The sequence below is a fragment of the Bufo bufo genome, chromosome 2 (assembly GCF_905171765.1).
Source record: "Bufo bufo chromosome 2, aBufBuf1.1, whole genome shotgun sequence".
Lineage (NCBI taxonomy): Eukaryota > Metazoa > Chordata > Amphibia > Anura > Bufonidae > Bufo > Bufo bufo.
In genome coordinates this window covers 635,949,249-635,964,161 of record NC_053390.1, presented here as the reverse complement: position 1 = coordinate 635,964,161, position 14,913 = coordinate 635,949,249, and the positions used below count along the sequence as shown (strand labels likewise).

The window sequence follows — 14,913 nt, the reverse complement described above, 5'->3', positions numbered from 1 at the left end:
TTTTTTTTCTTTTTTTTTCTTTTTTTTAATAATTAAAGGTGAAACATATTGACTCAGATTTACCACTGACCTGAATTATGATGTGTCACGAGAAACAGTCTCAGAATCGCTTGGATAAGTAAAAGCATTCCATAGTTATTACCACATAAATTGACATGTCTGATTTTCAAAAATAGGCTCTGTCACGAAGATGAAAAATGTCTGTGTCCTTAAGGGGTTAATAAACAGTAAACCACAGGCTATTAGCTGCAAACTATTTCCAATAATGCATTAATCTGACTTATTCTCAATACCAGGTGGGTCCTCTCTAAAACCATGAAGGAAGATGTCGATGAAGACATAGCTAAATATGATGGTAAGAAATGTGCAGATGTAGTTCTCCAAAGGTAGAACTCACCACAAGGAAGTGCTATTTTTGTCTTGGAGGAGCCAGGGGACTATGGACCAGCTGGAATTGGGCTGGTCGTCTGTCCCAAGAGGCCTGGCGTCCAGAAGGGACCTGAGTGAGCTTGATGAGAGCCAGAGTGCTGAAGAGGAACCTCAGGAAAGATAGTATTTGCCTTTAGAGATCAGTTAGGGTTCTGAGGTAGTACCCTATGCAATGGCTAGGGTGTCACTATTTTTATTTTTAAAGTGTAACTGTTGTTCCGGTTTATTATTAATATGGTGTAGGGGCAGGGATGGTAAATATTTTTGTAATTTACTTGATTAGGAAATGTGTTCCGTTGCAGTGGAAAACAGGGTAGAGTCTCTCTTTAGCAACACTGTAACTAAGCATTGCTTCAGCGTTCTTCTGTGAAGACGTTTACACTGCCTGACCCTATCAATGAAAGTGGAGAGGGCGCGGCAGTTACAGAGAGAGCTGAGCCTCTATGTGTAATGGCAACGCCACCTTTGCTCCTAGAGGCTCATTTGCATATACTAAAGCATCAGTTTTTCTCAGCAATGTGAGCACATATGAACATGGGACCAACACAGATTCCTTCAGCTGCCAACTGCACATGTAGCAGGTCAGCCAGTGTCATAGGTACAAATCTCCTGACAGATGCCCTTTAAGATGAATAAAGCTATTTCTATTGTCTCGCCATTATATTCTACGCTCAATCACTTCTTCAAGGTTCAGGATGATGCTAGCTTTGAAGTATTGCAAAACATAAGACCCAGAAATTCACAGCGTATATGAAGATCACATAAATAAACAATAGAACGTCTCGATGACCTTATCTATAGCATGTCTAAAGTTATGCCATGTACTGTACATGAAATCATATTTACTAATAGCGCCCGATGATTGGGTCACAGTACAAGGACATGGGTTATGGGTATTTTTACTGTTATAAATGACACTTTCCATAGTCAATTATATAATTTTACTATATATGATTTTATTTTAGGTCAGTGGGAGGTAGAAGAACTGAAGAAAAACAAGTTATCAGGAGACTTGGGACTTGTCCTGAAATCCACCGCGAGGCACCATGCCATTTCAGCGAAACTAACAAAGCCTTTTGTCTTTGAAAATGAACCTCTAATTGTACAGTGAGTGTTCATCCTATTGCGGCTAGTGATAGTTCGCCATTGCTATAAAACTGATCATACCTGTATGTTACAGGAGTTTTTTCTACATAAAAAAACTATTGCTGGATCTCTTGCTCACCTGTAAAATTTCCTCCGCTCCAGCGCTGGTGCCCCCCTCATGTGTCTTTGTTTACCTGGCTACAGCGATGACATGCCTGGCAACCTACATGGCATCAGTAACATATGAAGTGAGACCAAAATGGCTGCATTTAAAGGGGTTATCTGACCCCTGAAATGCCCCCCCCCCTTTGCCAGGGCCCCTCACATACAGTGTACTTACCTCGCTCCCCATCACCCCGTTGCGCGGATGAAAACATCTGGCGTGTGGGAGAGGAGGCAGAAAATAGCAGGTGGTGACAGGGACGAGCCTCCCTAGCATCGCGGGGAACTCTAGAGAGGCCCATCCCCGTCACCACCTGCTATTGGCTGCCTTCCAAACGCTGGATGTTTTCATCTGCGCGACGGGGAGATGCAGCGGCAGCCGCGCGGGCTTCAGAAGCGGGTGCCAGGGAGCGAGGTAAGTACACTGTGTGTGACGGGCCCGGGCATATGGGAGGGCATTTCAGGGGTTGGATAACCACTTTAAATACACGAAGACCAAAGGGGAGCACCAGGCAGCTGCACTGGATTGGTGGAGATTGTACAGGTGAGTATTTTTTTTCTAATGATGTCTCAATAAATTAGAATTACTGGATTAGGCCTCATGCACACAACCGTTTTTTTTTGCGGTCCGCAAAAACGGGTTGCGTAGTTCCGTGATCCGTGTCCGTTTTTTCTTCCGTGGGTCTTCCTTGATTTTTGGAGGATCCACGGAAATGAAGGAAAAAGTCGTTTTGGTGTCCGCATGGCCGTGCGGAGCCAAACGGATCCGTCCTGACTTACAATGCAAGTCAATGGGGACGGATCCGTTTGATGTTGACACAATATGGTGCAATTGCAAACGGATCCGTCCCCCATTGACTTTCAATGTAAAGTCAGGAGTCCCTATTATACCATCGGATCAGAGTTTTCTCCAATCCGATGGTATATTTTAACTTGAAGCGTCCCCATCACCATGGGAACGCCTCTATGTTAGAATATACCATCGGATTTGAGTTATATTGTGAAAACTCAGATACGACAGTATATTCTAACACAGAGGCGTTCCCATAGTGATGGGGACGCTTCAAGTTAGAATATACTAAGAACTGTGTACATGACTGCCCCCTGCTGCCTGGCAGCACCCGATCTCTTACAGGGGACTGTGATCCGCACAATTAACCCCTCAGGTGCCGCACCTGAGGGGTTAATTGTGCGTATCATAGCCCCCTGTAAGAGATCAGGTGCTGCCAGGCAGGAGGGGGCAGACCCCCCTCCCTCCCCAGTTTTAAATTCATTGGTGGCCAGTGCGGCCCCCCTCCCTCGTATTACATTCATTGGTGGCCAGTGCGGCCCCCCCCTCTCTCCCCTGTATTACATTCATTGGTGGTCAGTGCGGCCTCCCCTCTCCCCCCCTCCTAATTAAAATCCTCCCCCCCCCCCCCCATCATTGGTGGCAGCGGAGAGTTCCGATCGGAGTCCCAGTTTAATCGCTGGGGCTCCGATCGGTTTCCATGGCAACCAGGACGCTATTGTAGTCCTGGCTGCCATGGTTACTTAGCAATTTTAGAAGCATTATACTTACCTTCGCTGTCTGTGGCCGGCCGGGCGTTCCTCCTACTGGTAAGTAATAGGTCTGTGCGGCGCATTGCTTATAGCACAGACCTGTCACTTACCAGTAGGAGGAGCGCCCGGACGGACAGACACAGTTACTCCGATCGGAACTCTCCACTGCCACCAATGATGGGGGGGGGGGATTTTAATTAGGAGGGGGGGAGAGGGGAGGCCGCACTGGCAACCAATGAATGTAATACAGGGGAGGGAGGGAAGGGGGGCCGCACTGGCCACCAATGAATTTAAAACTAGGGAGGGAGGGGGGTCTGCCCCCTCCTGCCTGGCAGCACCTGATCTCTTACAGGGGGCTATGATACGCACAATTAACCCCTCAGGTGCGGCACCTGAGGGGTTAATTGTGCGGATCACAGCCCCCTGTAAGAGATCGGGTGCTGCCAGGCAGCAGGGGGCAGTCATGTACACAGTTCTTAGTATATTCTAACTTGAAGCGTCCCCGTCACTATGGGAATGCCTCTGTGTTAGAATATACTGTCGGATCTGAGTTTTCACGAAGTGAAAACTCAGATCTGAAAAAGCTTTTATGCAGACGGATCTGCGGATCCGTCTGTGTGAAAGTAGCCTACGGATCACGGACGCGGATGACAATCTTGTGTGCATCCGTGTTTTTTCACGGACCCATTGACTTGAATGGGTCCGTGAACCAGTGTCCGTCCAAAAAATAGGACAAGTCATATTTTTTTGACGGACAGGAAACACGGATCACGGACGCGGATGAACAACGGTGCATTTTCCGAGTTTTCAATAGACCCATTGAAAGTCATTGGGTCCGCAGAAAATCACGGAAAACGGAACAACAGACACAGATGCACACAACGGTTGTGTGCATGAGGCCTTAAAGAGGAGGAATGGCATGGCATCACCACTACCAAATAGCTTTTTCCACTCTCTCTGCTCTCAGTACAGTGCTATCCAGTTGAACAGTTTTGTCATTTTGTACAGACTCTTTATTAGATGCATCTTGTCAATTTTTTAAATATTTTTATTCAGGTACGAGGCGAATTTTCAGGACGGCATTGATTGTGGGGGCGCATATATCAAACTTCTGTCTCATTCCAGCGATCTGAATCTGGTGTGTGAGTTGATCCATTTTTATTGCATATTTATCACATATTCTTAGTAGAAAATTACAGCGCATTCACATATTTGTATGATATTTCCAAGCACTTCCAGTATATATTTCCAGGGTCACACATCGCTTTTCATTTTGGTGGGATTGACTGTCAGTACCCCATTGGCAAAAGTTGGATAAGTACCGTAGCTTTGGGCATGTTGAAGTTCACTCCAAGTGAAGTTCATGCCCAATCCCTTGTAAAGTCCAGGATAAATTCTCTGCTAGATATGTCTTCCATTGATTTATTTCCCTGCCCTTTATTTCCCTACCCCTACAAGCATACATGTTTATGAGGGTTTACGAGAGATGGCTGTCAGCCGAATACTGCTATCTTATAAATGGCTTAGGGATGGTCCAGATTCTGATATATTGTAAAGAGTGTGACCACAGACGTTTCTGCTTATGGTCCTATAACTGAGAATGGTTCTTCTTATCTGAAATTAGCATCTCCGTTGTTCAACCCCGTTCCCTGTGAACCTTCAGCTACTATAAATTAGAATTAAGGGGGTGTACATATCTTCATTGGAGCTTCCACCTGTGACACATATTTCACTATGTACTATTTTGTCCAGTAAAAGGACAAACACAAACCCCATTATATTCATCAGGCACTGTTGCTGTCCTTCCTCTACACTGCGTTCCAAATTATTTTGCACAACAGAGTTTCAAAACATTTTATAGGTTGTAAAGATCTGAAAATGGTCATTTGTTGACTTTGCAGCTTTAAAAGGTGAAATTAAAAGCTATTTTAATAAACAACATCTTAACAAGCCAAGTTATATGTTAACATAGGACCCCTTCTTTGATATCACCTTCACAATTCTTGCATCCATTGAACGTTTTTGGAGATTTTCTGCTTGAATTTTTTTGCAAGATGTCAGAATAGCCTCCCAGAGCTGCTGTTTTGATGTGAACTGACTCCCACCCTCATCGATTTTTTTTGCTTGAGGATACTCCAAAGGTGGAAGGTGGTCACACCATGAGCTTGTAGTATGAATAGTATGCCCATAGCAGCCATTGACTCAGAGGTATTCTTTGCAGCATGAGATGGTGAATTGTCATGCATGAAGATGAATTTGCTATGGGAGGCACGTTTTTCTTTTTGTACCATGGAAGAAAGTAGTCAGTCAGAAACTCTACATACTTTACAGAGGTCATTTTCACACCTTCGGGTCCCCTAAAGGGGCCTAGCAGCTCTCTCCCCATGATTTCGGCCCAAAACATGGCTCCGCCACCTCCTTGCTGACATCGCAGCCTTGTTCGGACATGGTGACCATCCACCAACCATCCACTACTCCATCCATCTGGACTAGGGATCGACCGATATTGATTTTTTAGGGCCGATACCGATAATTTGTGAACTTTCAGGCCGATAGCCGATAATTTATACCGATATTCTGGGAATTTTCTTTTTTGAGAAAAAAATAATTTCCTACACAAATCTGCTGAAAATTAATATGTTTATTGTTAACGTGTATTATTATTTTTTTACTAACTTTTAGCCCCCTTAGGGACTAGAACCCTTGTCCCATTCACTCTGATAGATCAGGGTGAATAGGAGCTCACACTGTCCCTGCTGCTCTGTGCATAGTGCACACAGTAGCATGGAGCTGAACATGGCAGCCAGGGCTTCAATAGCGTCCTGGCTGCCATGGTAACCGATCGGAGCCCCAGGATTACACAGCTGGGGCTCCGATCGGAGGAGCAGGGGAGAGGGGATCCTGTGGCCACTGCCACCAATGATTAATACTGGGTGGGGGGCACTGCGCCACCAATGTTTTTACTATTGGGATGGGGGGCTTGGGGCGGGGGGGCGCACTGCGCCACCAATAAAGATAAGTCTCTCAATCATTCATATACAGGAGGCGGGAGCTGGCTGCAGAATCACATAGCCGGCTCCCGACCTCTATGAGCGGTAGCTGCGATCCGCGGCACCTAAGGGGTTAACTACCGCGGACCGCAGCTAGTACCGCTCATAGAGGTCGGGAGCCGGCTATGTGATTCTGCAGCCAGCTCCCGCCTCCTGTATATGAATTAATGAAAGACTTATCTTCATTGGTGGAGCGGTGGCCACAGCCCCTCCCCTCCTCTTATCTTCTCTCCTCTCATTGGCGGCAGCAGCAGCACAGGGGGAGGGAGACACGGCTTCCTTCTCCCCTGTGCTGCTGAGGGAACACAGAGAGCGCTGAGAGCAGCGCGTTCTGTGTTCCCAATACATTATCGGAATATCGGCAAAATAGATGCCGATACCGATAACGGTCAAAATCCTCAATATCGGCCGATAATATCGGTAAAACCGATAATCGGTCGATCCCTAATTTGGACCATCCCGGGCTGCACAGTACTCATCAGTAAACAAGACTGTTTGAAATGTAGTCTTCATGTATGTCTGGGCCCACTGTAACCGTTTCTGCTTGTGATCACTGTTTAGGGGTGGCTGAATAGTAGGTTTATGCACAGCTGTAAGCCTCTGTAGGATCCTACGCCTTGAGGTTGGCGGGACTCCAGAGGCACCATGCTTTGTAATGTCATTTCAGCAGTTGCTCTCCTAATCGGATGAATTTGTCTGGCAGAAACCTTCCTCATTATGCCTTTATCTGCACGAACCTGTCTGTTCTCTGAATCAGTCACAAATCTCTTCACACTACAATGATCATGCTTACGTTTTTGTGAAATGTCTAATGTTTTCATACTTGTCCAAGGCATTGCACTATTTGAAGCTTTTCGCAGCAGAGAGACGCTTTTCCCATATTGCTTGAAACCTGTGGCCTGCTTAATAATGGTGAACGTCCTTCTTAAAGGGCAGCTCTGAACTCGGACATAGGCTCTCCTTCACTTCTATACCATGTATTAGTGGAGCTTTGGAGAATTTTTAGCTCCAGTGCTCCCCCTTTCCCTGAGCTGCATAGCACAAGACAAGGGCTGTTTGTTTACTGCTGGTAAAGTACACAGCTTTTTCTCAGTGTGCTAGGTGGAGGTTTCTGCCTAGCAGTGACTCCAGTGATGTCACCGGCACTAATGGGCGGTCTTTACCACTGCCCTAGCCTGTAAAACAGCCTAGGTAGTGAAGAAATAGCCCTTGCCCTGCACGATGCAGGGCAAGGGGGAGCATCGTTGCTAGAAATGCTCCACTCAGACATGGTAAATAAGTGAAGTGGAGCTTATGTCTAGTTTCAGCTCTGAACCCTGACAGCCCCTTTAAAGGGGTTGTCTCACTTCAGCAAGAGTATCATGTAGAGAAAGTTAATACAAGGCACTTACTAATGTATTGTGATTGTCCATATTGCCTCCTTTGCTGGCTTGATTAATTTTTCCATCACATTATACACTGCTCTTTTCTATGGTTATGGTTATCCAGCAGCGGTGGTCGTACTTGAACACTACAGGAAAAAGCACTGGCCTCTCTGGTGGCCGGGACCGTGGCAGCGCACATAGGCTAGTGCTTTTTCCCATAGTGTCCAAGCATGGCCACCACTGCGGGATTGTAGGGTGGTCGTAACCATGGAAACGAGCAGTGTATAATGTGATGGAAAAATGAATCCAGCCAGCAAAGGAGGCAATATGGACAATCACAATACATTAGTAAGTGTTTTGTATTAGCTTCCTATGCATGATAAATGTCATTTGCCGAAGTAAGACAATCCCTTTAAAGGGATTCTGTCACCTCGTTTTAGGTCATAGAGCTGCGGACATGCACGGCTGGATCGCTGCTAGCATGTCCTTAATATACCTGTCCTATAGGGCTGTGTGCTTTCATTGTGCTTAAAAAATTATTTTATAGATATGTAAATGACCCTGGTAAGGAGCCCAAGGGGCTGTACTAACCTTCCTGGTTAGTACCCCTGTGAAGGAGCCCAGCACCGCCTGCGTCCTCTGAATATCCTCCTAGCTCACAGTTAGATCACCGTAATCTCGCGATGCGCGAGCTCGCGCATGCGCAGTGCTGGTATTGTGTTCCTTCCCTGTGCTGGCATCAGCCTTTAGGGAAGGAACTGCGCATGCGCGAGCTTGCGCATCGCAAGATTACGGCGATCTAACTGTGAGCAAGGAGGAGATTCGGAGGACGCAGGCGGTGCTGGGCTCCTTCACAGGGGGGCGTGGCTGGGCACCAAGAAGGTTAGTACAGCCCCTTGGGCACCTTACCAGGCTCATTTACATATCTATACAATCATTTTTTAAGCACAATAAAAGCACACAGCCCTATAGGACAGGTATAATGCGGACATGCTAGCGGCGATCTAGCCGTGCATGTCCGCAGCTCTATAACCTAAAACGAGGTGACAGAATCCCTTTAAGGCTACTTTCACACTTGCGGCAGGACGGATCCGACAGGCTTTTCACCATGTCGGATCCGTCCTTCCGCTATTTTGCCGTGCCGCCGGACCGCCGCTCCGTCCCAATTGACTATAATGGGGACGGGGGCGGAGCTCCGGCGCAGCACTGCGGTGCCCGGCAAAAGACCGCTGGACTAAAAGTCCTGCATGTCCGACTTTTTAGTCTGGCGGCTCTCGCCGTGCTGCGCCGGAGCTCTGCCCCCGTCCCCATTATAGTCAATGGGGACGGAGCGGCGGCATGGCGAAATAGCGGAAGGACGGATCCGACATGGTGAACAGCCTGTCGGATCCGTCCTGCCGCAAGTGTGAAAGTACCCTAAGTAGTTTTCCTTTAATTGGGCTCACCTGGCAAACTAATTATCGCAGGTGTTTGAGATTGATTTCAGTTATCCAAAGAGCCCTGAGACACAATACAATCCATGAGGTTTAATTGAAAAACTAAAAAATTACATCTTATGGCACTTAAATCCAATGTAATACTTTGGAACACGGTGTAATGGAGCAGAACAGCAGAAATGACCAGAGCCAATGTGAACCAGCCCTAAGGCGCCATTCACACATCCGCAATTCCATTCCGCATTTTGCGGAACGGAATTTCGGACCCATACATTTCTATGGGGCCGCACGTCCGGGTCCGCAATTCCGTTCCTGAAAAAAATAAAACATGTCCTATTCTTGTCCGCAATAGCGGACAAGAATAGGCATATTCTCTTAGTGCCGGCAATGTGCGGTCCGCAAAATGCGGAACGCACATTGCCGCTGTCCGTGTTTTGCGGATCCGTGGATCCGCAAAACACACACGGATGTGTGAATGGACCCTAACTCTACTCACATTAGCAGCTCTGCTTCCTCTTATAATCAGGTTAGCTAGAGCATGACAAAGGGATTGTAGGGATTAGAAGCCATAGGCTTTGTCTGGTACTGCAGCTCAAACCCCTTCACCCGACACAGCCCATGGACTGGAGTGGTGCTAGGTCTTTTATTTTTATAAAGTTGAGTCTAATTTCTAATCCCAGAAGACTCTAGTAAGCAGGTAAGACTAGGAAATGGGTGTTTTAGAGAAAATGTTGATGGGATTACTGGGAGATTAGAAGGATGGCAGGTGGAAATATGTGTATACAGTAATATAGAATGGGTTTTTCTATAAAATTATTTCTCATTTACACGTCGCAGGAAGAATTCCATGACAGAACCGCATATACAATTATGTTTGGTCCAGACAAGTGTGGAGAAGATTATAAACTACATTTTATCTTCAGACATAAAAACCCTCTAATCGAAGATTATGATGAGAAACATGCAAAACGACCAGAGGTTGACCTGAAGAAATTCTTTACTGACAAGAAGACACACCTCTATACTTTAAGTATGTTACTGTCATATTAACCCCTTAAGGACTCAGCCCTATTTCACCTTAAGGACCAGGCCATTTTTTGCAAATTTGACCAGTGTCACTTTAAGTGCTGATAACTTTAAAACGCTTTGATTTATCCAGGCCATTCTGAGATTGTTTTTTTGTCACATATTGTACTTCATGACACTGGTAAAATGAAGTAAAAAAAAAATCATTTTTATTTATAAAAAAATACCAAATTTACCAAAAATTTGAAAAAAATTGCAAATTTCCAAGTTTCAATTTCTCTACTTCTATAATACATAGTAATACCTCCAAAAATAGTTATTACTTTACATTTCCCCATATGTCTACTTCATGTTTGGATCATTTTGGGAATGATATTTTATTTTTTGGGGATGTTACAAGGCTTAGAAGTTTAGAAGCAAATCTTGAAATTTTTCAGAAATTTTTAAAAACCCAATTTTTAGGGACCAGTTCAGGTCTGAAGTCACTTTGCGAGGCTTACATAATAGAAACCACCCAAAAATGACCCCGTTCTATAAACTACACCCCTCAAGGTATTCAAAACTGATTTTACAAACTTTGTTAACCCTTTAGGTGTTCCACAAGAATTAATGGAAAATAGAGATACAATTTCAAAATTTCACTTTTTTGGCAGATTTTCCATTTTAATAATTTTTTTCCAGTTACAAAGCAAGGGTTAACATCCAAACCAAACTCAATATTTATGGCCCTGATTCTGTAGTTTACAGAAACACCCCATATGTGGTCGTAAACAGCTTTACGGGCACACGGCAGGGCGCAGAAGGAAAGGAATGCCATACGGTTTTTGGAAGGCAGATTTTGCTGGACTGTTTTTTTTTACACCATGTCCCATTTGAAGCCCCCCTGATGCACCCCTAGAGTAGAAACTCCAAAAAAGTGGCCCCATTTTAGAAACTACGGGATAGGGTGGCAGTATTGTTGGTACTAGTTTAGGGTACATAAGATTTTTGGTTGCTCTATATTACACTTTTTGTGAGGCAAGATAACAAGAAATAACTGTTTTGGCACCGTTTTTATTTTTTGTTATTTACAACATTCATCTGACAGGTTAGATCATGTGATATTTTTATAGACCAGGTTGTCACGGATGCGGCGATACCTAATATGTATACTATTTTTTATTTATGTAAGTTTTACACAATGATTTCATTTTTGAAGCAAAAAAAATCATGTTTTAGTGTTTCCATAGTCTGAGAGCCATCATTTTTTCCGTTTTTGGGCGATTACCTTGGGTAGGGTATGATTTTTGCGGGATGAGATGACGGTTTTATTGGCACTATTTTTGGGTGCGTGTGACTTTTTGATCGCTTGCTATTACACTTTTTGTGATGTAAGGTGACAAAAAATGGTTTATTTAGCACAGTTTTTATTTTAAATGTTTTACGGTGTTTATCTGAGGGGTTAGGTCATGTTATAATTTTATAGAGCCGGTCGATACGAATGCGGCGATGCCAAATATGTATACTTTTTATTTTATTTATGTAAGTTTTACACAATAACAGCTTTTTTCAAACAAAAAAAATCATGTTTTAGTGTCTCCATATTCTGAGAGTCATAGTTTTTTCAGTTTTTGGGCGATTGTCTCAGGTAGGGGCTCATTTTTTGCGGGCTGAGGTGACGGTTAGAATAGTACTATTTTGGTGGGCAAACGCCTTTTTGATCGCTTGCTGTTGTAATTTTTGTGATGTAAGGTGACAAAAAAAATTGTTTATTTAGCACAGTTTTTATTTTTTATTTTTTACGGTGTCCATCTCAGGGGTTTGGTCATGTGATATGTTTATAGAGCCGGTCGATATGGATGCGGCGATACCTAATATGTATACTCCCTCCCCCCCCCCTATTTTGTTACCAATTTTTTTTTAACTTTATTTGGGGAAAATGACGTTTTTTTGTTTATTTTTACTTGAAACTTTTAATGTTTTGGGGGGAAAACTTTATTTTTTCAACTTTTTTTTCACTTTCTTTTTTGTCCCACTTTGGGACTTGAACTTTTGGGGGTATGTTCCTTTACAATGCATTCCAATACTTCTGTATTGGAATGCATTGGCTGTATGAGTAATACTGTGTGTATTACTCATACAGCTTCCGGGGCCTGTGAGATCCAGGGGGCTGGTTCTCACAGGCTCGTCACCGGAAGGCAGCGCAGATGCCTCAGGAAGGCATTGCGCTGCCTTCCATGCCATCGGGTCCCCCCCACAGCCTCATGGGGACCCGATGGCACCGCCGCCGCACTATAGAAAGCCGCAAACCGCAGGTCTGAATTAGCCTAGGTGCCTGCTCAATGATTTGAGCAGGCACCATGTTCCGATCACCGCCCGCCAGGTGGCGGTGATCAGGACAACACATGACGTACCGGTACGTCATGTGTCCTTAAGGACTCGGGAAACATGCCATACCGGTACGTCATGTGTCACTAAGGGGTTAAAGTCCTTCTGATGAATGGCAGGAAAACAGAGGTTACAATTCTTCTTCCTTGCCCACAATTGCCTGCTCCATCAGGCTTTGTAAACCAGAGAATAAAACCTCTGTATGTCTTTTTATCATTTAGAGGGAGGCCAGAACCGCTTGCCCTCACCGATGTCAGAAAAACACATACAGTCAGGTCCATAAATATTGGGACATCGACACAATTCTAACATTTTTGGCTCTATACACCACCACAATGGATTTGAAATGAAACGAACAAGATGTGCTTTAACTGCAGACTGTCAGCTTTAATTTGAGGGTATTTACATCCAAATCAGGTGAACGGTGTAGGAATTACAACAGTTTGCATATGTGCCTCCCACTTGTTAAGGGATCAAAAGTAATGGGACATAATAATAATCATAAATCAAACTTTCACTTTTTAATACTTGGTTGCAAATCCTTTGCAGTCAATTACAGCCTGAAGTCTGGAACGCATAGACATCACCAGACGCTGGGTTTCATCCCTGGTGATGCTCTGCCAGGCCTCTACTGCAACTGCCTTCAGTTCCTGCTTGTTCTTGGGGCATTTTCCTTCAGTTTTGTCTTCAGCAAGTGAAATGCATGCTCAATCGGATTCAGGTCAGGTGATTGACTTGGCCACTGCATAACATTCCACTTCTTTCCCTTAAAAAACTCTTTGGTGGCTTTTGCAGTATGCTTTGGGTCATTGTCCATCTGCACTGTAAAGCACCGTCCAATGAGTTCTGAAGCATTTGGCTGAATATGAGCAGATAATATTGCCCAAAACACTTCAGAATTCATCCTGCTGCTTTTGTCAGCAGTCACATCATCAATAAATACAAGAGAAGCAGTTCCATTGGCAGCCATACATGCCCACGCCATGACACTACCACCACCATGCTTTACTGATGAGGTGGTATGCTTAGCATCATGAGCAGTTCCTTTCCTTCTCCATACTCTTCTCTTCCCATCACTCTGCTACAAGTTGATCTTGGTCTCATCTGTCCATAGGATGTTGTTCCAGAACTGTGAAGGCTTTTTTAGATGTCGTTTGACAAACTCTAATCTGGCCTTCCTGTTTTTGAGGCTCACCAATGGTTTACATCTTGTGGTGAACCCTCTGTATTCACTCTGGTAAAGTCTTTTCTTAATTGTTGACTTTGACACACATACACCTACCTCCTGGAGAGTGTTCTTGATCTGGCCAACTGTTGTGAAGGGTGTTTTCTTCACCAAGGAAAGAATTCTTCGGTCATCCACCACAGTTGTTTTCCGTGGTCTTCTGGGTCTTTTGGGTTTGCTGAGCTCACCGGTGCATTCCTTCTTTTTAAGAATGTTCCAAACAGTTGTTTTGGCCACGCCTAATGTTTTTGCTATCTCTCTGATGGGTTTGTGTTGTTTTTTCAGCCTAATGATGGCTTGCTTCACTGATAGTGACAGCTCTTTGGATCTAATCTTGAGAGTTGACAGCAACAGATTCCAAATGCAAATAGCACACTTGAAATGAACTCTGGACCTTTTATCTGCTCATTGTAATTGGGATAATGAGGGAATAACACACCTGGAACAGCTGAGAAGCCAATTGTCCCATTACTTTTGGTTCCTTAACAAGTGGGAGGCACATATGCAAACTGTTGTAATTCCTACACCGTTCTCCTGATTTGGATGTAAATACCCTCAAATTACAGCTGACAGTCTGCAGTTAAAGCACATCTTGTTTGTTTCATTTCAAATCCATTGTGGTGGTGTATAGAGCCGACAATTTTAGAATTGTGTCAATGTCCCAATATTTATGGACCTGACTGTAGGTCTCTGCTGCTTTTCATAGAGATGAATACACATGTGCAGCAATTTACTGAAAACTTGTTGAGTAGGTGGGCATGCATACCTTAGTTCTCAGGGTCAATAGACAGGCGATGATACGTCTACTAAACCACTGTTCTATAGTCTCGCCATGCAACAATATTGGTTCTTCAGGAAAGAAATTTCAGGTACCAAGGACAAAAAAATACATCATAAATAAACTTCTTTTCAGATAAAACACTGCTTGTATTGAATAATGTAGGCTTTTTGAGAACGCAGAATATTTCTCGATTAGGTTACTAATTCATGAGGTAAAAGCAGAAATGTTTAGGAATTCATCCAGATGATGATCTGGAGTAAAGTAAATTGGGTAAGATGCCTTGCATCACATTTATTATGTGTTGCACACACCTTTTGTGCCTCACTAGACAAGTGGTCATTGAGTATGTAGCAGTTAGGGGTGTAGCTTTGTGAGAAGGGGTAGAAGTTAAAATGCAACATGAGATTAAAATTTTTGTGTAAACGTTTGATGCAAAGTAAGGCTA

At 44.1% G+C, this 14,913-nt stretch overlaps 1 protein-coding gene across 1 annotated transcript in view; it reads left to right on the top strand.

Annotated features, from left to right (window-relative positions):
- CLGN (calmegin) overlaps nt 1-14,913 on the top strand; it is a 40,502-nt gene that overhangs the window by 7,930 nt on the left and 17,659 nt on the right. The window contains exons 3-6 of the mRNA XM_040418475.1: nt 297-355; nt 1,395-1,536; nt 4,276-4,357; nt 9,907-10,099. Coding sequence (XP_040274409.1) covers nt 297-355; nt 1,395-1,536; nt 4,276-4,357; nt 9,907-10,099 — 476 coding nt within the window. The remainder of the gene's footprint in view (nt 1-296; nt 356-1,394; nt 1,537-4,275; nt 4,358-9,906; nt 10,100-14,913) is intronic.